Consider the following 25,768-nt stretch of genomic DNA (forward strand, 5'->3'; position numbering starts at 1 on the left):
ACAGGACCTTTTCAACAACCAGAGCTTAGTTGGTGTCAAGGTGTTAATAGAGAATAATGTTAATTTTATAAAGGTGATGTGCAATATCATATTATGTAGTGAATCTATTCCCAATATACAGTTCCTAGAATAAAATCCCTCAGCTGCTGCAAAACAAGTCAGACTCATCATAAAGCGGGAAGGGTCATTACAGGATTTCAGCTAATTGAACTTCAGACAAAGCTAATGGGATCATCTCACAGCTAATGGAGGGTGGCGTCAATTGGATTAATGCACAAAGACACCAACTGGAGTTAAGTAGGAGTCAGACGGTGAAAGACAAGAGAAAAAAGATCATAAAAGTGAGGAAAGACATGAAGAATGTAAATGGATACAACGGACAAGAGCATTAAGGTCAATTTGGACGTAAAAAGAAGTGAACTCACCATGTAGTGCAGGTCATCGAAACCGTTCAGGAGTAGTTTGCTCTCGTACTGCGGCAGCCCCACGTGCTCCAGCCAGTCGCCCACAGGCTGGTCCAGCAGCCGGCCGGCAGCACCTGCTGACAGGGGAAAGCGCTTCAGGAGGGAGAAACCTTTCAGCCGGTAGCAGCGGCACTCTGAAGATGAGACGTGGCATTGCCACATCATTCTCGGCCAGCAGAGCCGAGCGCACCAGCAACAGGAAGGCGGGGGAGACAGTGTCCTCTGTGGACAGGGCGTCAGCTCCCGCAGGGCAGCGGGGGCCGAACCACAGTCACCCAAGATGGCTTCAAGTACCCCTGATCTCAGGGGTGAGGAGGATGATAAAGGGCTGTGAGCTGGTGGTTTACCAGCAAATATCCATAAAATTCCTAGCTGTGAGACTCAGTCAGCAACATGCCAAAAACACATTTATAATTAACAAGATGCTGACTAAAACTGTCAAACAACAATTTATATCCAAGTTTGAAAAAAGTCAAAATGTCCCATGTCAGGAGGTAGCATTTTCTGTCCAATAAAAAACAAGCATCTGATTTTATCAAGCTCCAGTTTTGTTATGATGAGAAACTCAGAGGTGTTAATGTATAAAGTTCTTTGGAAACTTGTATCAAAGACGCAGGAGCCACTTAATTACCAAACAGGCTCATCTCTGATCCACAGACACAACCCACTCAGCATATAATCCACCACGCACAGTCCAGACAGCAATCTACCTGAGGACATGACAGTGTTCACACGGAGAGCGGCGGCACAGACAGAAACCCGGGATGCGACTGTCATGAGCTGAGATTGATTGAGAAAAAGAGCTACAGTGAAGGCTGTCAGCAGCCGGAGCCGAGAGGAGCCTAACCTGTACAAGGACAGATGACTGCCTCGACTCCTCTACATATTACTGGTCCAATTTATCTTGCTTTCAGAGCAAAAACACACATTTTATATAGTGAGAATCAGTTGTTACACACTTCAATTCTTAACTTGATAACAGCATCTCGACCACGGTTAAAAGTTAACATAGTAAATCATTTTTCTGCTGATAGGAGAGAGTTACATATCACCTAAATTTGTTTTTTCTTGTGCAGGACAACACACAAAGAACACTGACAACTTGATAGATATCAAAACCTAAAGTCAATGTGTAAAATGCACATTTTAAAGCTTCTTTTCCCTCATCATCTATTCAACCTTGTGCAAAACCAATCCTGTTTTAGAGGAGATCCCCACGTCATAAATCCCATTTCTGATCACTCCAGGAGCTCGGAAATCAAAAAAGAAATCCAGCTACTTCAAAGAGCACTAAAGTAATAGCCGGCCCTCAGAATGAACTCCTCTGCAGACAAAAGAGTGCTAAAACTGCCTCTTCTCAGTCTGTGAGATGCAGGTCAGGTCCAGCAGCAGCCACTTCCAGAAAAAAAAGCTGTGTAGTCCACTTTGGGCTGAGGAACGAACCACCTAATCCTACAGATGCCGAGGTGGCGTCCTTCTATTGTCCTGGCTGTTCACAATTCTGCTGCCTGCAATTCCTCTCTCCTCTCTTACCCCACTCTCTCTCTCTCTCTTTCTCTCTCTCCTCGCTGCACACGCTTCCCCTCTCCTCCCTCCCTCTCCCTCTGAAACACTGCAGGTGGCTGCTCTATGTGAGCGCAAGCTACCGCTTCAGTTACAGACCCTCCACCCCTCATTACTTGCTCTTGTGCATCAGGTTTTTTTCTTTTTCTCACACTGTTTCCTTCACCCTCCTCCGTCGTCTCTTTCACTCTGATGTAGAAGTAAATCATGAAAGAGGAGAAAAGTACAAGAGACTGCAGGCACAGAGCCAATCAGCCGGAGACATCACTGCTCTCCAGTCAACACTGAGAGGAGGCAAACACTGGACTGAATCACAGTGAGGGGAGAAAAAAGTGCATCAAACAGAGAGGCTCTTCTCCAGCGACTCCCTTGATGGCCTCCTGACAGCAGCTTCATTGAGACGGAGCTGTGGACGCGCTAAGATGATTGAGGCTCACACATACAGAGAGGAGGAGTGGATTCAGATACGGAGAGTGATGGGGTGCTAACTACTTCACTGCAGTGGTCTCAGCTTTCCTCATGTCTACAAAGCAAAAATGAGCTCATCCCCTGACATGCGTGCTGGTTAATATTTAAACAGCTCACTCCAGTGCAGGGCATAACAAACAGCGCGGCTAAAATAAGAAGACGGACAACTTTCTGCAAATCCGCTGCAATGCTGAAATATATTAAAATGTGGCTGAGGCAAAATGTGAAGTGGAGGTGAATGATGAATTATGTGCGAGGCTGAAGGGAAGGAGTCAATTGTTGGGGTTTACTGCTTCAGTCCCTGAACACCATCCATCAACCCCGACGACAGGCTTTTCAAAAGAGTAACAGGAGAGCAGGTACACAACCCTTAATACACAGACTTTACAGCGTGAAAAGCAAAATCTAATAAAGTGTCTCTCAGGTGCTTTGGTCTTTAAAATAAAAACACATCTGGTGCTGTCGAGTTAGGTTTAGAGAGCGGTGCTTAAAAAGCAAGACTGAGTCACACATACACTGTAAAATCTGACAAGTTGCTCTAACTTAAAATAATCTTGGGAACCAATTTTTCTTGAGAAAAAAAATATAACTCATGTTATGTCGTGTTATTTTATATTTAAGTGTGAAGTTTACTTTAAATTTAGCTGTATCTATTTCATTTTATGAAGATGTTGCAACTTAAAAATGACAAACTTAGACAAGGCAAGATGAGAAATGAAATTCACTGAGAGGTTTCAAAATAACTGGTTGTCTGAAAATCCGACAACAAACTGCAACTTTCTTGATTTGCAAAATTATCTTTTACTTTGACAAACACCATATGTGTAATTCATGGCATAATTCAAACAGGATCTGAAAAGTATTTGTCTCATACTGTTGACTACCATGTGTATTTCTTTTTAACAAACTCTCCCAAGGAGGGACACAGGAAGGGGAGGGACCTCGCTTTTATGTATCAAAATGACAGACTTTTCAAAACTTAAATTTCCAGACTAATTGATGGACTTTTCAGACCATATCTGACATCTAAGTACAAACATCCAGCCCTCAGAAAACATTAACCCATTAAGGCCTTTCAGTCCTCACTCCTAAACAACAGTTGGACAATGGACTTATAACTCATACATGTTCAGACAAGCTTCATATTTGTTTATTTGTGATAGAATGTGCAGCCCACACCGTCTTGTAAACTAATTTGGTCGTGGATGTCTGGATTTGGTTTAATTATCAGGCACCTGTTGGAGCAGAGATGATTTGCAGACTGAAAAAGTACGTATGCAGCTCTGCGTAGGGATGTGTATATAATCACATGCCATACTTTTTGCCTTGCTCTCTAAGATACCAAGCTCTCTCTGGCCCACAGTCTCATACAGCAGCAAACATTTTGGTTTCACTTTTATTTTGAGAAATCCTTAATTATATAATTTCAAAACAAAATAGGCAGATTAGTGTGGAAACTCAAATATTTTTTCCGTACTCTCTTTTCTTTTTCCATCTTGAATTAAAAATCATTAAAATCAAATTCCATCCTTTTGCATTCTGTGTGGGAACATTGGACAAGCAAAATGCATCCAGTGGGTCTCTGTTCTTTGTACCTTAGGACAAGAAAAGTTATTCAAGAGTGTTTTCTTGCTATTCTCTGCAGCTGCTAATGTCGATTCCTCTCCTCACCTGTTTTATTAAAACAGACCAACTGTCCACCCGCGTTATACTTTTGTGTCCAATTCTCTGTTGCTAACTAAATCACGATTTGTTTTCGGATGCCTCCTTCATTGACCGTGTGTCCCAGGCATCTGATTTCCCCTGAGGGCGCTGATATGGATCAAAACATTTGGAGGTGAGGGGTATAATACAAGACAAGCACGGCAACTGTCAAAAAAGTTCTTGGGAAAATAAACGCATGTAAATCAAATACTTAGGCTGATTAAACCTTTTCAGGAAATACTGCCTGCTGAGATCTCCACCTACAGCCAAAAGTGTAATTTAGGGCTTCAACATTCAAACCTGGAGAGCTCGCTGTAAGATTCACAGCAGATTAATAATGCAAAGGAGGTGAAATTTATTACAGAGGTGAGTTCAAACAGATAAAAAAATCAGCACTAAGCGCAGAAGAAAAACATCTGAGTTCACTCTTTTTCACCTCAAACAGCTTTTGTGTGCAATTAATTCTTGAATGTGGGACAACACTCTCGCTGTTGAACTCTAACTAACATTTTAGAGTAGAGAACATGAAAAAGCGATGATGATCATACTTTACCTGGTGTAGCATATTGCTGATCTCTGGAAAAATCGATGCCAGCACCAATCAGCGTCATGATCTTCTCGATCTGAGGACAGGAACAGAAGAGGGAGATAAGCACCTTAAGGAGACACAGCAGTTTAACCTCCACCTCTCACCAGCAACAACAGAGAGAAATGCCCCCATGCCTTAAAACCACCAAATGTCACAGTCACCCTGCAAAAGCAAATGGCAGCAGTAAGGGAGCCTTTACCGAGAGAGAAGTCAGTCACAGTGGTTTTATGGAGACGCATAAATAAAGATTTTGAAGGGCATCGTAAGCGGCTGCACCATGGTTGATTGCCTTTATATCTCATTTATGGCCTCAGTGTTACAGTCATGTCTGTTGAATCTTGGCTGCAGGTAGCTGTGTCTCGTCTGCTGCCTGCAGCCAAAACAATACTGATTCTAACAGACGTCACGTCTGACAGTCTGATGTAAGTGATCACAAAGTTTGAGGGCAATCGAGCTGAGAGGAAAAGTGCAGTCTGAAAAAATCTGAAAAAGTCTGAAAAAATTATACGAAAACAAAGTAAGGGTGATTCATGCTTTTTATGTATTTTTAAACCTCTCAAAGGAAATTCTTAAACTAGCTATGTCTATGTTTGCTCCTTTAGCCCCTTTTGCACCAGCCACATTTACACTGCCTGTTAAAGGCGGGAGTTTTAAGGCAACTTTATCAAAAGCACAGATGAAGGTAAATACACACAGAGCTGGAGAAGAAATAGCAGTAACTAAAAATGCAGAAGCCACCCAGATTCCCATGTTTTATTGCAATAAAATAAAATATTGCAATCAATAATTTCATGCATTTCTACAGAGTGCATGTGAACACCACTACAGTGTTTTCTCCAAGCATAATCATCAATGTCCACGTGTCATACACATTCAGAAAATTTCACTGAAAAGCGTTCATTAAGGGCACCGAAGCAGCAGACGTCATTGAGCTGCAATATTACACCTGTCACAGCACAGAAACATGCCTCCCCCTTTCAACTGACAGTTTGCATGGACATCGGCTGGAAATGGAAAGGTAGAGACTGACAGTGCCACCGTCTCACCTGCCAGGTGCTGTCACTCCAGTTCTTTTTATAAAACAGACTGAATATCTATCTTCATTCTGGCATTTTGGAAATATTTCATGTGAAACGATTGTCCTGGCTGCTGCTCTAAAAGCCCCGAGACAGGTTAGATGTCCCCATTAGGATAATTATATCAGCAATAAAGTGCAATCAGGAGACGAAAGAGAACATTTGCTAGGTTTCTCATCATAATTTTTACATGTACTGGATGTTTAGTAGTGAAATGGCATCTAATTGGATGAGAAATGTCAGAGGCAGATATCGAACTTTGAAGAATTACACATCTTTTCAAATGCGCTGCTGTCAGACTGGGTAGTTAATAGTAAATGAGAGCTTCTAGACTTGCTTAGAAGAAGAAATGAATAATCACTGAGATTATATCATTCCATGAAACCTGAAAAGGATCCCGGCTACCTCTACAAAGAACGCCCCAGAAGAGGACAGAGCCCAACCCCCAAAAGGACTAGATGTTAAATTGAAGGATGGATGTCTTACATGGTCATCAGATTTAGATCTTCGTTGTTTTGAGGTGGGAGAAGTCGTCGGTGTCTGCTAAGAGAAAACTGAGGGTTCGGTTTTGCCTTTTTTCAGTGCACCTACCTACAATGTACCAGCTATTCTCTGGAAAGACGATTTTAATCATCCAGTTTTAAACAAAGATTCCCAACACACTTAGTACAGAAAACACTAAACTTGGTAGAACTGGAACACACTTTCAACAGGAATTATGTACCGTACGTGTCGAGTGTATGAGCAATGTGTCTGTAACGGTTAAAAGTACAGTTCACTTTTCCCCTTAACTGTAGTACTGTTTATCAACTTCGATTGTTTTGGTGCAAGTTGCTGAGTGTTGGAGATATCAGCCATAGAGTTGTCTGCCTTTTCTTCAGTATAATGGAACTAGATGGCACTCGACTTGTGGTGCTAAAAGCGCCAAAAAATAAATACATTTGATATTCTCAACAGCAATATATCTTTCTGGAAATCATGTACAGATTCAAGATAATCCACAGACCTTGTTGTGAGCAGTTTTATGCACCCGGCTGGTACTGGATGTTTAAATGACACCAGAAAGATGTTGGACTTTTATGTTTAATGATTAATTTTGGTTGGAATGAAATCAACTATTTTAAATGACCAACACTGTTCGAGTTTGACTTTGTGTGGATGTTTTGCTGCCGTTGGGTTTGTTCTCCACATCTTTTGACCAAATGTCATTATTCTGACACTGCTCCCAGCAAGGTCTGTGGATTATCTTGAGTAACCAAGTCATGATTTCTGGAAAGAGGAATTGCTGTTGAGTTTTTCAAATGCTTTTTTTTTGGCCACAAGCAGTGATCTAGTACCATTAAATTCAAGAGATTGCAGACATCTCTAATACCAATAACTCCAACACTTAGCAGCACACATCAAAACAATCTGGTTTATGAATAGCACAACGGGAAAGAGGAAAAAAATATATTTTTAATATATTTTTAAATTTCGGAGTGAACTGTCCCTTTAAATCATTGAGGAAACACAGGGAGAATTCATCAGTCATTGTGGAACCTGAAGATCACACTGCGCTGCAGTATGCAGCCCAATATATCACCCTTCTAACACTGCCTTCTCTGTTATTTTTATAGTCACTATGAATCCTCAGCACGTCGGAGGAAAAAAACACCTTATTTCTAGTAATAAGAAGAAGAGAGTAGAGGTGTGAGATGAAGGTCAGAGGGTGGACCATATTATTTTAGTTATCCATCTGCCACACTTTGCTTGTTCATAATGTTGATTAGAATACAGCATATTGACCAGATGGTAGATTAGTCACACAAGCTTGAGAAATAACCTCCATCTATCAGCACCACATGCTCCCTACATCAGTCATTAAGCAGGAGTGTTGATGGTGAATTGGCAGCGCCGCTCCTACCTGAGCAAAGACCCGGATGAGTCAGCAAAAAATACGTGGCTACAGTTTGTACCCTGCATGATGCGTCAGGGGTTTTTTATCTTGCTTAAGCAAACAGAAAATATTCTCCACATACTTTTGAGAAGGTCAACTGAAAATTTTGATACAGATAATCACAAGTGAGCACATGAGATGTTCTCTTATCATCATAGTTTGTGTTTTTTCCATGCCGGTGTACTCTCAAAGTGTTAAAACCAGGTAGATATTGGATAGTGGACTTTATAAAAAGGTAGGGACCAAATACCTGACCATAAGCAGCAGGCATCCAAATGGAAACTACAAGAATTACGCACACAGCACTGAAAAAAAACACAAGTAAACAACAAGCAGACCAACACTTTCTTTGACAATACTGTTAACAAACAGCGACCCAAAACTCCTCCATTGTAGACCTTTAATATTTAAGGCATGATGGCTGACATTGAGTGGGTGGTGTCCATATTTTGGGTGGGTGCCAGAAGTTAGTAGCTTGCGCTTCTTTTAATCCTCCCAAACAAATTTTTGGAATTTGTATTATTACACATAAATGGATGAGAAGAAGTCCAAAGATCCCAAGTTGTAGACCCGTTCCTTCCCAAACCTCAAATTATCTATTTTTTTGGACACTTGGGGGCAGCTGACACAAATTATGAACACAACACTGATATATCATCACCTTGTAAGTTGATACAGGGTGTCTGCAGGTACCAAGTTAAAGTTAAAATTTTTTAAAGGCCTTTCAATATCAGTTAAAATAATATTTAAAACCATATCATTGATGGAAACACACCATAAGTGTAAAAATACTCTTTCCAAGAACACAGCTCTTGATGACGGTTAGGCAAATGACTGTGATGATACTGCTCTGCTTGCTGCAGAAAAGTAAGGGGAGAAACAATAAAGTTTAATGATGCAGACTCTTAGTGTGATCTGAATGCGATCTAAAATCGAAGTCCGTCCCCCCATCAAACAGTGTTTCCCTTCTGTTACAATCATGTCTCCTGTAGCGCCAACACCAGAGATTCTCACAGTAATGTGACTATCAAAAATTTAAGATCCATCAATCTGGATTTAACACAATTAAATACTTTTTAAACCCTTTTATAATTAAATGTGTATTATTTAAGACATTTTGAGACTTTTTAAAGACTCGGGGTTGCTTATTTACACATTCAGCAGTTACAGAGCAACGTTAGCACTGATTCGGAGTCTCGTTTCTGGCTGCATGATTAATGGAAGTCCAATATCCACTCTCTTTCAGCTCTGTTTTGATCTCCACCAACTCCTAAGGAAAATATCTGGCTCTTTAGCTGCCAAATGCTCCACAAACACCTACCAAGCAGCTGCAGCACCTGCATGTTGTCCTCATAATAACCTAAATTATTAGGCCTCAGCAGGACAAAGGCAATTAGAAAGTTGCTGATGAACACTGGTATTAATCAGGGGTCCAATATGTAAAATCACACAAGCACAGAGCTGCTGTAGCTCCTGTGATAATGAGGATGGGGGGCAGTGCTCTCGTCTCATAAAGTGGCCGAGGTCTGTACTGAAGGGAGGATAATGCTCCTGTCAGTGGCATCATTTCTCAGCAAAGAGCGGATGGGGGACAATAAGGAGCTCTGACATGCAATCCAACTGCCGAGGTTATTTCTTTAGCTCACATGGGAGAAGACATGCCTGTGTGCTTTTAGACACTGTATCAGAGCTTACACTGCTGCATCTGCAACGATCTCGGGATGCCTTTCTGAGAGCCTCCGGCTGCAGTGGTGAAAAAGTAACAAATGAGGATGACGGCTGCATTTTAAAACACTCGCACTGCAGGTAAGGTCAGTGTACCGAGCTTTTTCATTTAAACACAATGCAAGTGCAGATGCAACAACAAAAACACAGCTGCATACACTCTCGGCTTCACTCGGCCAGTATAATGGAAAAGGGAACACTAGCTGCTCCAATGAGATTTAGAAGCAGCTACCGTGAAAGGCAGGTGTGATATACTGTTGGAGCTGGGTAAATATATCCTTATCAGGAGACACGGCCCAGTGATTTCCTCAAGGTAAAACACATCCACAACAAGAGAAAGCCTCTGAATTTCATGGTCACGGACTGAGAAGCCATGAGAGAATTAATAGAGGAGAGGGAGAGAAACGTGTTTTTGTGCTGCGGGATCAAATCAATACAGAGAACCTGAAATGGAGAGGCATTCACTGTGTGAAGGACTCGCCATGAGTACCGATACAATGAAGAGGGTCAGAAGTCAGCGGCGAGGCGGAGGTCAACAGCTGAAGAGCCAGCAGTGACAGGAGATGGTCAGGAGATTAAAGACACATGAACCCATTTATCATGCTTCTCACAGCGGGCCTGCTGCTCCAGGATGACTGGGCAGAATAACTTGGCTGCTGTTTGACTGTGATTTGAAAACATAAAGTGTTCTTTCATTATCAGCCTTGAGAATCTCGAACAATACGCAACTAAAGCTCAAAGAGTGGGGGGATGTGGGAGAGCTAAAGGACGACTGGCGGAGCTTGTTCAGGGTGAAACAAAAGGCTACTGCAGAGAGAGTGTGCCCGGACCACCGGCCTCAAATTGGCAAGTTGGCACCAAAACAAGGGTTGGATAGAAAACTATGGATTAGTGAACAGAACACAAGCGCACCACCGTCTAAAGCAGGTGCCAGCACCTCAATGCCACCATGGGACAAAGCGCTGTCAGCAGTCCCATCAACATCCTCCTGAAATAGTCCAATGTCATGCTTGTGCTTTTAGGCAGACTGTCCCTTCCACACAACTTAACAAAAAATTTGCAAACTCATCCCCGAGGGAAATAGAGGTGTGTGTATGGCTTGCCTACATAAGAAAAGCTATCAATGGTCACTTTAAATAGGCATGTGTCGAAGGTTATGTTGTGTAGCTATATTAATAAAAAGTATTGCACATTTTGTGTGATTTATTTTATATCCAGAAAGCTTACCAAAACAATCGAAGACTGACGTGATAATAGGGAGAATTTTGTGGAGATATGTAATGTTAAGAAGATCATCTGCATAAAAAGACAATTTACGCTCTGTCCCTTCCTTTAAAATACCACAGACGTCTGGTGAGGAGCCTAATATTGACAGGTTCTAAATCTAAATAAAAGCAGAGAATTTGGGCATCTCTGCCTTGTTCCACTTTATCCGTGATGCTATCAAAGGTTAGAAATGAGTATACGTGTTATCAGTTGAACATTGGTATCAGCCGATATTTGCCTTGTTGACTGCCATCAGCTTGTCGGCAAAAACAAAGTGACATTCACTGATGGCAGTGGCTGATGATTTTTTTGCTTTGACACATTAATTCTGTGCAGGCTAAGAAACTGGGCTTGATACTAATGCCGTCCTGATGTCCCCAATACAACAAATCTTAGCTAATTCATAAATAAAATAAATCATGAATCATTTCATTATCTATTTAAATGTAATCTTGTAAAATGTAGCTTTTGGTTAGACATTTAAATAAGTTTTAAGGACAAATTTGTTGATATTGTCACAGCAATATATAATGGATTATAGGGGGAATTATTAATTTATTAATTATTATCATACTTATTAAAGAATGAATTATTATTAATCATGACACATTACTTAATCCTAGAAAAGGCAAGAGTTTTTTTAAGCAGTTTTCTTTTAAAGATGTACGGTTGAATTTGCTCTTGTTTATGGATAAAGTGTAAGAAAGGGCTTAATAAATGCCATGGCACAATATGAAACAAAGAAGACAACAACAACAGCAGGGGAAAAGATCGGTATTAGCCATCGGCCAAGCTGTTATTTTAAAAATCAGTACTGGCCAAGTATTTCAGAATCTGTGCATCCCTCATAAATCTTCCAGTGAAGTGAAATCCTTTGTAGAAGTTAGAGAGAACAGAGAGGGCGTCTTTTTTTTCTCCAATGACTAAACTAAAGGAAACATTCAGTAGTGGCTGCATGTCTCAGCCCCCTGCGGCTCTCCTGTGTTTTCCCCCTGGTGGGGATTAGAGAATAGATTTCCCCTGCTGGTCGCACCAGGCCGTGACACACACACACACCCACAGTTTGGTTTGATCTCAGCAGGTCACACACACGAAACTCCCCCGTCAAAAACGTCAAGGCCACTTTTCTCCTCACAGAAAATAGAAGCTACTCCAAATCCACAATGACTTCATGAACACGGCAATACAAGACGGGGGAGGAAAGAACAAAGAGATGCTGCATGAATTGCCGGTAGATTCTTAAAATGCCACAGAGGATTAACTTTTTACAGAACACTCAAAAGTAGAAGGACAAACTGAAGGAGAGGCTTGAGCTCCATTGTGCTGTATTTAGCAATCCAGCGCAAATCAATCGAACAGGCTTTACAAGAAATATAATATCCAAAGAAGTGCTAGAAAGCATCAATTATTTTCCCATTCAATTCATTCATGGCAGGTAGACAAGATTAATGAGCCTCCAGCGAAGCAGCTGCCTGTAAAGGAATCAATACTCACAAAAGCTGGTTTCATAGTGGCTACTGGATCTGTGGAGTACGAATCGAGAATGAAGTTAAAAGTGAAATGAGGCTGTGGATGGCGGCCCTCTCCGTCTGTCTCTGTCTACGCCGCTCTGTCTCCCTTTCTCTCCTCCCATCTGTGGAGCTCAGTCTGCTGGCCCACACAATGTGCCCCCTGGATTGTCATCTTCAGTCTGATCCCGAGGACCAAGACCAACCCGCATTAGCATGCGCTTTACACACCAGCACACACCCCACTCGTAGAGCGCACACACACACACACACACACACACACACACACACACACACACACACACACACACACACACACACACGGAGCTCCTTAAATGGAGAGATGCATAGGCCAAGACCTCATGCAAGTCAAATCCCCTTGTCTAAGAAACCAAAGGCAGAGTGAGTGGAGCTCATGTGAAGAAAAGGAGGGTAGACAGATAGAGAAAGAAAGGGAAGGAGGGTGTGAGAACGGGAATATTTAGCAAACCAGATTATAGAAAGAAAAAGATTTTTTTTTCATGTGTGTTTGCCTGAGGGCAGGGATACTCAACTTGTTTCGCTTGGGAGCCACTATTGCAAAATGACAAGAGGCCAGGGGCCAGTCGCAGCAGCCGCATACATGTTTCTAAGATTTTTAGCGATTTCCTGGATTTCAGGATGTTTCTAGGGAATTTCTAGGACATTTCTGGGCTTTTCTGATGTTCCCAGGATTTAATGACTATCTAGGATTTTATGATGATTCTCGGATATCAGGACATTTCTAGGATTTAAAGATGTTTCATGGATTTTAGGAAATATCTAGGATTTTAGGACATTTCTAGGATTTTAGGACGTTACAAGGATTTTAGGATGTTTCTAGGATTTTAGGACATGTATAAGATTTTAAGATGTTCTAGGATTTTAGGACATCAGGGGCTTAGCTCGGATATTTCTATGCTTTTTTTATACAGTGTGGGACCTTATGTATACTGAAAGGAGGAAAACAATTCCTCGTGTGAATCACTTTCTTTTATTGCGAATTACGAAATGGTTAGGGGGCTACCTGGCACCCTCACTGGGGCTAGATTTGGCCTGAGGGCTGTAAGTTGAGTATCAATGCCTTCGAGGCTGGGTTTGGTAATGTCTTGGGACCCCTTGCCCAAATGCTGTCACACAGCTCAGTAGAGTCCGGAGCAGCCAGTCATGACCAGCAACATGACTACCATCTCAGAGAGTGAAGAAAACAGTGCAGATGGAGCCACATGAGCCGAGGAGAGGGCAGAGTGAGAGGTTTTCAGGGGACACTCCCAACATCATTAAAGAGAGTGCAGGCTGGGTTACGCCCAATCAAACTTTAACTACTCTCCCCCACAAACTCCTCTCATTTGCTATGCACTTTACATCAGCGGTGCGAATATTTCCATTTCAAGCAAATGCAGGCTTATTCCCTGAAAGGAAAGAGAGAAGAAAGATCCCCGGCGCTGCCTTTTGCTTTCAGCACAGAACTCCCAGGCATCTGAATCACTATTCAAGTGAAAAGAGAAACAGGCCTGCGAGTTCATTAACATTAACTAAAGCTCCAAAATTGGACAAAAGAAATTGCCTTTTCAAAATAATACTAACAGAGTGCCAACCAAGGCTTCTAATAAGCATCTCATTACTATGAACTGAATCAAAAATGCCTCGTCTCATTTGGGAAATAGTGTAGAAAAATCATGCAATCATTGATGTTAAAAAAGGTGGAGTCACTGCTGCAACCTGCTTCTTTTTTAAGCCATGGGCTTACTTTTTGCAAATTGCAGCTGAAGATTTGTACAGTACCAATTCATTCAGGCAGCATTGCGTGAATATGGATCTATTGCTCTGGCTGACAGGCTGCTTCACACACATAATTGACTATATGACAATATTGACTATATATGGACATCAGGGAGCATGACAAGGAGCCTGCACATACATGAGATCCATCAGAGGCGGGATTCAGGATTTGCAGGTTCCTCTTGGGCAAAAACTTATTTTATTCTGTGCTGACAGCCAGATCAGAATCCTACATTTTCAAGGTCAGCTGCATTATTAGTATCATTCCAAACAATTGCATTTTGTGGTCGCTGGAGTGGAGAGTAAATAAAATACAGTCCATGGTATGAATGAATAATTAAGGATGAATTCTGATGGTCTTTGCCAGAAGCCTACTTTAGGATTTCAAATAAGCTTTTAGGCATTTAGATGAACTTAAAGCTGGCCAGTTTACTCAGTAACACACACAAGTATGGAGGATGCAGTAATGAGGACATTGCCTGAAGTGTATCTGCTTCCCACTGATGAAGATCTCCTCCTCGGTTAAAAGCCAATAATACAACCTGTTCTCTCGCCACATGGGAGGGCATGCTTGTGCAAAAGGACAGCGATATGTTCTGTTTTGCCTCCACCTCTGAAGCCTTTTTCTTTTACAACCAGATCAATTCTCCAGCTCAGTTCATCTGCGCAGAAGCACCACAAGAAGACAACAGAGGAGCTACCCTACACTGCTGCTGAGGGCATCAGGGAAAGAGACGCAATCTCCAATAACCAAGTAATGTCATGGCTGCCTTAATCCTGTCACGCTCTCTGAGACCACATCCCTCAGACACAGTCTGCAGTCTGAGGAGGTGAGGTGTTCGTTAAACTGGATAATTAGACTGTACACTGCCCTGCCTCTGACCAGAAAGTTTGAATAGGGGAATAAAAAGATTCAATCAAACAAAATGTTCCCTTTTATTGACCTCATTATTACCCATCTGGACTCCAGTGTTCTGCAGGGAGACTAGGATGTCTCAGCAGCGTCAAAACTTTCCTCTATGAATCAATAATTGCACAACAAATAAATGCACGACCAGTAAATTAACCAGGCCAATATGAGCTTATTGCAGATATGATGTGCTGATAATTATGTCGGCCTATAACTGACAAGAAATAACATTGAAGAAATGCCAAGCCAGGTTTGAGTTAATGTAGAGACAGTGTCACCATTCCAAAGTTTGTCCACCAGAGAGCACTGACGCTGATTTTTTTAAACTGTAAAATGACCCCCTTAGTATGTATCTTGGTCAAAATTCTTTGAAAAAAAGAAAGAAAAAAAAACACCTAATCTAATGGACTTTGTCAAAAATGTTGGTATGTTATTAAAAAAAAGAAAATCACTATTGTCAACATATATCTCCAAAATGTTCATAGTGGTATCGGCTACAAAAATTGCATGGCTATATTTTGTGACATCTGTTGACTACATAATTAATTACAAAATTAAAGATTAATAGAGAGATCAATATTTAAGTATACATGTATACAACTATACATGCTTGTGTATAACTATACACAAGCATGTAACTATAAACAAGTGGGCCATAATATTACTATAATGGCCCGTCCATATTCAATTTCTAAGGCTTATATAATATAATATTTTTACACAACCGAAAACATAAATTAAAATTTTTGATACGGTTTCTTTTTCTTTTTCTTTTTTTAATCAAAACCAAACAATGCACTGGGCAGTAGGGATGGGAACTGAGAACCTGTTCCAGTTTAGAGCCAGTTCTAAATTGGAAATCAGACCTATATTCCTCCAAGCTTCGATTTATATCAATACCAGCATGTTTTCCTGACAGCTGCACATTTAACAACAATGACGTCAAACTCATGCACATAAGCTGCTGGAAACGTGCAGCTAGAAGGAGTCATTGCTGAAATGAGGAAATGGTCTGAAGTTTGGCTTCATTTCATGAGGAAACTGTGTAATCAGAGATAATAAAATAGTTGTGTCGATGCTGAAATGTTGTGGAGGTAAACTCTTTTTCCACACAAAAAAATGAATCAGGAATCAATAAGGAAATGGAAAAGCATCAGACGGAGAGAGCATTGGTATCAATAAAATCTTCCATTCTCACTGGGCTGGATATCTTACAGCTAAAAAATAAACTTGGTGACACTGTTTCAAAACACATCTTTGGTATTTCTGTGCCTAATTTTCTTCAATTAGCAGCTGACATTTACACTGATACAGATATATCTGCAATCAGCTAATATCAGCTGATATATCAGCCGGGCCAAGTTATTCAATAAAATGAGCACAAAGGCCAAACTATAGTATTGATTTGTACTGCACACTATAACAAAGGTAAGTTCTTTACTATGGAACTCATCGACTGCATACAGAGAAGGGCTGAAGGTCAGTTTTTGTTAGTAACTTTAGTCAAATACTACCTTCAATTACAAGTGAGTGTGTACTTGGCAGGCTTGGACAAAACAATAAACTAAAATTATGTTGCTGATGCTGAAGTAGATCAAAGCAAAATCCTTCCTTCTGGTGCTCACACCTATAAAATCCCAGAGACAAGGTTACACTGACTGGAGACAAGAACGAATGAGTCATGCTGCCAAGGTGTTGTGCTCTGCCTTCAGGCTAGAAAAGCGTTTTGAACTTCGATGAGCTTCTGTACGAGGCCTTTTATACTGGCCGGTGTTGACAGGAGTATTTCCAGACAGAACAAACATCGGGTCCGTTTACTGTCGTGTATAAATGCCCCTCAAAGACCTCCTCTTCAACAACAGCCTCCTTGCTGTGGGCTCGTGTGACAGTTATCAACCTCTGTAATATTCACAGAACTGCAGCCATATAAACACAACATCTGGCTCAGTTTATAGCTGCATGTCACTGAAATAAATAATCAAGTTGTACTTTCACATGAGAGACGAGTAAATGAGCTCATTAGAGAAAAGTTATAACAATAATGTCTAGTGAGGAGGTCATAAACATTATACTGCAATCCAAAATGCTGCAGCAATAATACATAATTGAGGTTTTGTTGTGTAGCCCAAAAGTTCAGATGGGGCCAATAAAAGAGAGCATTAAAGGGACATTTCAAACCAAAATCAAAAACACATACATTTCCTCTGACCTGTATCACTCACGTTTGTTTTGGTGTGAGCTGTCGAGTGAAGGAGATGTCGCCCATAGAGACATCTGCCTTCTGTCTCGTATAACAAAACTCAAAAGCACTCAGCTTGAGGTGCTCAAAGTTCCCAAAAAATACATCTGAAAAGCTCAACAGCGATAGCCCGTTCCAGAAATCATTACCCAGCTACTTACAGTAATCTACTAACCTCGTTGTGAGCAGTTTCATGTAGGAACTACTTTCTTTCTAATGAACTACACCTGTCAGCTCTATCACTATGCAGAAGGAAGCGTGCATCTACACTGTTCTCGGAGCTTAACTGATTCCAATGGGCATGTGTTTTCTTGGATCTACGATAACTGACATGTGACTCCACCCAAATGCACAGTCTTATTTGATAGGATGTCTGTAACCAATCACATGATGTACATCATCTAAAAAGGACTGCAGTAAGGCGACACCCCCATTTTTGACAAGCACGGCTGACCGTGAGAAGGGAGGCACTTTAAGTCATCAATTATATTTTTAAATTGCATAATTTGTGTTTAAACTGTGTTTAAACTAAACGTGTGATGTTACATGATGTTACATGTTACATGATGTTAAATGAACGAGGCAAATACAGTTTAAACTGAGAATTACTGTTCTGATTTGTTTTTCCTAATGATACAACCAACTTGAAATGCAGCATAAGTTTTAAACACATTGTTCTTAGTAGATATTTCAGAAATTGAGGATATTTTGATGTAATTTTTGGCACTCTGAGCACTACAAGCCAAGTACCATCTAGTTCCATTATACAGGACAAGATAGACATCTCCATGGCCAATATCTCCAACACTTGGCAACTCACACCAAAACTATCAAGACTGATAAACAGCACAACAGTTAAGAGGAAAACGTGCATTTTTGATTTTCATCTGTGCTGTCGCTTTAAAAGCCAGAAAACCTCAGCACACCACTGTCTAATAATTGCATCAGTGATGCTTGTCAGCTACCTTTCAAAGCTTTGCAGAGATATTTTGTATTCCATTCAATTTCCCCACACGGTATGACAACATCCACAAATCAAGTCTGCTCTGTCCGCTTCAATACTGGAGAGGTTATTGAGGCAGACATAAAAGTGGACAACTCTAACCACCCGCATACAGACTGCTGTATGAGCAGCCAAGATATCGACCTCAGAGCCGCCATTATCTCAGCTCACTGGTGCTGCTCTGATGGGGTCATGTACAGGAACACTAGGCAGCAATGCGATCTCCTCACTGTGGAGAAAAGGCATCAGGGGTGCTATCTGAGATCATGATGTTCTGGCATCGTAAATGCGACGTGTAAGGCGTCTCTTGAGGACTGAACTGCACTGGGCTGCAGCAGTGTTGCAAAAGAGATGCATGTTCAAAACAGCAGACAACAAACAATGTTAAGGAACATGACTGAGACATAGTGAATAGCTTATGCTAGCACTTAATTGAGAGGCTTGGAGGATATCATTAATCCTGCTCACAGTAAGAGGATTGTTGTCGGAAAATGGTGAAAGAGAATTAAGTGGAAACTGCACTAACTGCTCAGACTGACTGTACATACTTCTGCCTATTCTTTGTTATATAATGATCTAATCTCACAGTCCATAGATATCAACATAACCTTAAAAAAGTGATGATGCAAGAGATGCTTCTTGTGTAACTTAAGCATTCAAACAGACTAAGAAAAATTGAGATTTTGGGAAAACTTTTTTGTCTCAGAATAGTCCTACACTTGTTCAGTGGTGTGTTCTGTGTTTGTTTGTATGATGGGCTGTCTCAGGTCTCTCAGTCTCAGTTTGCTTTGAGAAGGAGACACGAGCTGAAGGGAGACAGATCTGCAGCTTGTATGTTCCCTCTGAATCTCAATTTCTAAATCTCTGCCTCTTGTCTTACTCTCTCAGCTCCTCAGCCGTTTTATCCCCATCTTCTTGTCTCCTCTAATCTCCTCCCTCCGTGGCTGGACTCTCTTTATCTACATCCCAGACAAAGCATTAAAGTGCTGAATGGAGGGTATATTTAGTTAAGAACATCCACCATGATAACAAACGCAAGACAGGATTGAGAAAATAATGATACGCCAATTTAAGGCCAAGTGGAGTATTCCGTGCGGGATGAAGCAGTATGTTTTGGGTACAACATAAACAGAAAAAATGAATTTTATGAGAAATTAACTGCACTTTTCAAAACACCTCCCCTATTAACATAAACAAACATATTTTTCTATCACAGTCACTGTGTTTGCTGAAAGTTTCTGTTCAAAACAAAGTAAGGCTGAAATTTCACAGCGTCCCCCTAAAGACAACAGGTGGGCAGGAGAGTCTTTGTAGAAGTTCACTACAGTCAACACAATCATTTTCAGCTGATACTGAGGTTTTCATTCAATCAGGTCTGTAAGCTGAGGACAAACGTCTTATGACTGTGGCACAAGCACGTGCCGACCTAAGTCCAACAAGTGCGGCTTTGTTAAAATAAGGACATACTGACACAAAGTGCTCATACAACCTGAATATATTTTGATTGATGTTTCAGAGCTGAATTTAAATAAGATCAGACTGTTTAAATAAGTGATTCAACATGTGTACTTGGGTGCAATCTATGTTCATGAATTGGTGCATTATTGTAGCACTCTATAATACATTTCCTCCACATAATATTAAAGGGATAGTTCAGATTTTTTGAGGTGGGATTGTGTGAGTTTCTTATTCATAGTCGGTGTATTACCTACAGATGTCAGTTGACATGCCCCTGGTACGGAGAAGCAGGCTGGAATCTGACACGCAGCTTTGCAATGTGCTGTTGAGTTTATCGGCCAGCAGCAAAACATATTTTAACTACCTAAAAATATGTCTAATAATCTATATCAGTTTAAGTGTACACTACATTTAGAATATTTTTAACGCTTTTCCTTTCGGTCAGAAAGCCTGTTCTGACCGTAAAGCCATTAATGGCTTCAGTTCCCCATCTACGCTCTCGTTAAAGCCTCCAGACTCCACTGACAAAAGTAGTAATTGTAGCCTGCTGAACACGAGAGCTGCTGGTTAGCTGGTTAGACCGGCAGCTCCAGTGTTGAGTGATATTAACATCACTGTTTCTCTTATTGAGTCTGGCTTTAAAGAAGGCAATGGAACAGCTTCATTTTCTCGTTGGAAATCGCTGTCTGACAGTTAATTGAAGCAATGAAAATATTCGAAATACAGCATATACTTGAATTGATATAGATTTTTTTTTAGATGGGATTTTTTTTTTTAGGCGGCTAAACATTTTACATTTTGCTGTGTCTCAAATCCACTGCAGCACATTACTTAGTACATGTTGGACTTCAGCCTTCTTCTCCTGACTGGGGGTGTCCCGGCTGACATCTGCTGTATGTCATACACTGAATATGGATGAGTGCCTCATACAAGCTTCAAAAAGCTGCTTGTGCTTTCTATGGCTTCTCATGACGAAAATGAAAAACTCATGGAAAAATATATCAAAACTGATTTTGCGTGTTAGGTTCCTACCTGGTGTCAATTTGTCTTTTTAAGAAAAGTTTTTTGATGTTTTTTTCTATATGTTTATAAAACATCTTGTAGTTAAAGTATTGGAGAAAGTGTTGCATTTAAACATATTAAACACCTTTAAAAAACCTTAAACTTTAGTCAATATTAACCTGTAGTCTAAGTAATGATTTGAAGGCTAAAGCACCAAATGGTTCACACACTAAACATGCTTTATGTCCTCAACAGGGGGAGAACAAACACTTACCTCGTCCCATTCTGAAGTGAAAGAAGGAGATTTCTCCAGCCTCTTCTTTCCAGTGCTACAGTTAGAAACAGACTCGCTGCGGTTCCCCAGTCCTCCGTCCTCCTCACTCGGGGGCGACACCAGCAGGTCTGAGTCAGACTTGGAGAGACTGCGTGCCAACTTCAGGTCCCCAGGAGGCCGCATCCTCACTGCAGCCCCGGCCCCTGAGTCCCTGGGCTCCTTGTTCACAGTTGCATAAATTGCTTTTGGGTCACAGTCTGTCAGGATGGCGGCCATACTGGGACGGCTTGGTGGCGGCGCAGCAGCTGCTACTTCCTCTTTTACTTTGGCGGGTTTTCTTGATTCTGGCTGGTTGGATGGCAGAACACCTGGAAGCCTGAAGGGCTCCTCACGGCTGTCGAAGACTGGGGAGGATCCGTGCAGGAGGCCAGTAAACTGCTCCGGGACACCTGCTCCCTGATCCTGGCCGAGCTGGGAGTTATCTAGAGAAAGAAAAGGAATGGGCAAAGTCAGTAAAGAAGGAGAGGAGTTTGTGAAGGCTGGGAACAGGGCTTCTAACTGAGGGGCAGATCCTGAGAGCATGGCTAATAAGAAACCGCCCACACGAGCCCAGAAACAGATCTGTAATTGTTTCCTACAAGGAGTGACAGAGAGAGAAAGAGGGAGAGATGGAGCAGGGAGAAGGCGTATGTTGGCTGGAGAAATAACAGAATTCCAGACCCAGCTTGCAGCCGTCTGACGGCGATCTGCTGGTGCCTGACTGCCTGTATTCTGTCACAGGGAGCTAAAGCTAGTCATGTTTGTGACGAGCCTTACCTCACAGGCCCTCTCGCCTGTTCGGTCCATTTTTCCCAAAATGACACTAAGAAATCCCACAGGCTACTGACTAAACTTGCATGCAAAAACTCACGCAACTACAACAAAACACACCATAAAATGCAAAAAAACATGAAGAAGAAGACTGAAATGTCCCCAAGAGGAGTGACACTTACGTTGACTGCCTTCTCCAACAAAAACAACTCCTTAATGAGACTGACTGGCAATTAAAAACAATTAGATTTTCCTCCTCCCTCTCCCTGAGGAATTACTGCCACCTAAGCCTCTTTTCCACAATCAAATCAGCATGGGATGCCTGTTGTCATCGACAGCGTGCTTCAGAAAAACCACTACTCTGTTTGGTTCTCTGGTCTTCTTCCTTGTGATGCGGGTTGTTGTCTGCTGTGTGACCAGCAGCCCTCTGTGTTTTCTAATTCTAGCCTCTAATGGTGGCTCAGGAATGGAAATTTGAATCTCCCTATCCTCCAGCAGCCAGACTCCTGATAATTAGCCTTGTGACACATGCTAAAGGAGTGTGTATGTGTGTGGACCGTCTCTGCCAGGGTGATAGGGTCAGGGTGTTTGGTGACAGTGAATCTGGGGCAGTGACTTCACAGGAAAAGAAGTGACCCGTTGTGCCACTTTGTTTGTCCTTCACAGACGAAGTTTCAGCAAACGTTGTGCTCGACTTGGCTCTGCTATCTCTCAACCTGCTGTTCAAAGACATCAAAAGAGCTGACGGCGAAGGACTCATATCAGCAGTACACGAGGGAAGGAAGCGTACCACTCCAATGTTTCACACGCAAACTGATTTCACCAAACTGCCCCATTACCGCTTCAAGGACCATTTGTAATGTGCCAAACAACGCCCTGAACTCCCTTTTCACAAGTTTCTTAACACCTAAACATCCAGGAGAAATCTTTGTGTGTGTGTGGGTGTTTGTGTGTGTTATAAGGGGTGAGTGAGTGTACTGTGCGCATATGTCAGGACCGCAGCCAGACACCCACCCTCTCCTTGGCAGCTAGGGAGTGTGAACGCCCTATGAGAACATCAGTCTGCTTCCAACAATCTCACATGGTGTTAACCCTTGATGAGGCCACTGCACTTGACTGCTCACACACTTGTATTGTGGAAAATGTGCACCGACACAATCTGATGTTTTTTGTGGTTCTTATACATTGGCTGAGGTCACCGCTAAGGTTGGATGTGTGTATTTCATTTGGCAATGACAACTTCATGGCTTACTAATGATGTCAGGTTTGCTTTGCAGACACTGCTGGCTGTCAATCCTCCTTCTACATCGTCCAAAGACAACTCGTGCTCCGCCTGTGAAAACTCAGCTCTGTTTTTATTATAGATTCAAAGAGATTTGTAACTCTGGTTCATGTACTGCAGTCAATACAGAACTAAAGGCCATCGTATTGATGTTTGGACATTTACAGTAAAGCCAGGAAAGAAATACTTCTTTTGACAGTGCCAGCCAATAAAAAACAACAGTCCCTCTGTTATCATATTCAACAGCATTCACATACTTTATACATGAGGGGACATAACATCTAACAAAAATGGAAGGAGCCGGTTTGTCTGTATGTATGTCTGTCCTTTGATTTTCTCGACAACCGTTCATCCGATCAACTTCACAGCTGGTACGTGTGTTGCTGAGGACCCGAGGGAGTCCCGTTTCAAGTGCGAGCTTTTGAGATCAATGGGACATATATATCAATAGTGCGTTTTGTACACACTATATTAAGAGAGAAGCCCTTTTAACTGTTACACCGCCAAAAGGCATGCTACAGCTCACTCTCTGTCGCTCGCTCCAGTACTTTAAAGAACGGATAAAGAAAGAGAGATGGGATACATAATATTGTAGCAAAGTCAAACATTTCATCTGGTATTTAACTTTAAGAATGAACACTTCTGTTCCTGGAAATAGCCCTGTCCCAAATAGCAAACTGTTAGCAACATTAACTCTAGCATTGCAACTATTGTTGTGTTTCTATCCAAATGCAGAGCAAATGTGAAAGAAATTTTTAAAGAATTGACAAATGTGAATGCACACATGCTTCCTTCCAATACGGTTGTGGTAATATTGGGAGTTGGTTCATCCAGATAAAAGAGTAGGCAACCTTTATTCTCCAACCAAGTGTGATTATACCACTACAGAAGAAGAGCACCAGACTAACAAATGAAGAAAACAATGGATGAGTTCAGTAAAAACAGTTCTGTGTGCATAAGTGTGTTAAGAGTCTCTCAGCAATGACAAAGAGAAATTTTAGTGGTCTATGCAAAGATAGTGTGTCATGACTGTATTTCCTCATTTATTTGCCGGTTTAATCGGTTTCCAATGTTCTTCGTTGCATTTAACTTTTATCAGTACACCAACTTTTCCACCTTCCCAAAGTCTAAAAACTTATATGCAGTTTTGAGATTTTTTTGTTTTTATTTGCAAACAGGTGGATTAAAATGCACCTAATGTCATGGCAGATGTATTTTTCTTTTTTTTTTTTTCAAGAAAGCACACTGTTGAGTGTGAAGCTGTTTGGATGAGCAGTTCTTCACAAAGCACAAGTAGTAATACTAGAGGCAAAGCAATCTTTTTGTTCAGAACAGTAATGTTTCAAAAAGGCAAAGCAATAGTCATGAGAAACGATATATAAAATATGCCAATTACATGAGTGAAACAACAACAAGCAAACTACTACTAGTACTTGAAGTGGTACATCTAGATAAAGATAAAGGTTGTTAATACTTTCGTTGCCAAACAGGTGCTTTCCATCTCCAGTATCTCTGCATCCATCCGTGGCATTGCGTTCATAACAGCAACAAAAACAACTGTACATTTGCAGCAGCTATTCAAAGCTTTGGATACATTATGAAGTGCTTTGGGTGTGAGAGAGAGCTGAAAGTGTAAAAGCTGCACAGAAAAGCATAGACCGTGAGATTAAATGAGCAGCACGTATTAAATAAGGTTGGATTGATTCTTCACTATTGCTGTTCATAACTGTGTACTATGGAAACCTCACATTTATTATCAGTGTAGAATCATAGGATGTTACTACTCATGAGAAATATCCCCTGGAAACCCTATAAAGCACGACACGGAGGTGGAAATCTGTTGGGAAACACTATATTCCTGCTGAGAACAGCAGTGTGTTTGTGACAGATGATAAACACCCTGCTATCGCTGACTGTGCATATCTCCTCCACCTGCCAGAGTGCTGAGGTCTGGTCCCTGACTGTCCACACAGGGGAAAGAAATCAGACCTCCGATCGCCTCAATCACAATGAGAGCCTCGTCCATGGGAGCAGAACTAACCAGTTAGGCTCAGCCAGCTGTCCGGGTTTATGTGAAACACAAAAGTGGAATTTGTGCATTTAACTTGCTGACGTGCAAAATCACAAAGTGGTATCCACATATAAACCAAACTTATGGTTTTGTGGTTTAAAGAACGGAAGAAGAGAGTATAACTTTAGAGCCACTCGGGACAATACGGAGGGAAAAAGGAAATGAAGGGCCCTCTGTGCTTTACAAAGTGCTTCACATTTCCCTCACTTCCCACAAAACCAGACTTTTACCAATAACTGTCACAATGACTCACTTTCTTTCTTCTTGAGTTCTTGGGCGAAACATGTTCAACAAATACACATGCATTTGATGTAAATACATTAAAAGGACACTTTTCATGCTTTTCCTCATTTTCTGTCATATAAAAAATGTTACAATGTTGGATGTTCATGTTAAACATGGCCAAAGGTTTAAATAATGAGGTGAATGTGACAAAAAGCCAAAAAACAGGCTTCTTACAACAAGTAATACAACTGATGTTGTTAATTTCTTCTGGAATTTGGGTAATTTTCCTGCTCGAGCATGTCAGCTTGTGATAAGAAGCTTTGAGGGTCATGTGTCATGGTATGCCACTATACTCTGTTACAATCATTCCCAGCCTGCAATGATGGCACAAATGT

The 25,768-nt window shown here is 41.3% G+C and overlaps 1 protein-coding gene across 11 annotated transcripts in view; it reads right to left on the minus strand.

Annotated features, from left to right (window-relative positions):
* Positions 1 to 25,768, minus strand: part of LOC121947545 (ankyrin repeat and SAM domain-containing protein 1A-like) — a 91,238-nt gene that overhangs the window by 25,758 nt on the left and 39,712 nt on the right. For 5 of the 11 annotated variants that reach the window (XM_042492639.1, XM_042492637.1, XM_042492636.1 and 2 more), the window contains 4 exons: positions 20,986 to 21,467; positions 6,351 to 6,407; positions 4,753 to 4,822; positions 426 to 541 (listed from right to left, as the gene is read on the minus strand). In XM_042492639.1, the coding sequence (XP_042348573.1) occupies positions 426 to 541; positions 4,753 to 4,822; positions 6,351 to 6,407; positions 20,986 to 21,467 (725 nt within the window). The remainder of the gene's footprint in view (positions 1 to 425; positions 542 to 4,752; positions 4,823 to 6,350; positions 6,408 to 20,985; positions 21,468 to 25,768) is intronic. The other 6 variants (XM_042492638.1, XM_042492630.1, XM_042492640.1 and 3 more) reach the window with 4 other exon arrangements.

The sequence above is a fragment of the Plectropomus leopardus genome, chromosome 8 (assembly GCF_008729295.1).
Source record: "Plectropomus leopardus isolate mb chromosome 8, YSFRI_Pleo_2.0, whole genome shotgun sequence".
Lineage (NCBI taxonomy): Eukaryota > Metazoa > Chordata > Actinopteri > Perciformes > Serranidae > Plectropomus > Plectropomus leopardus.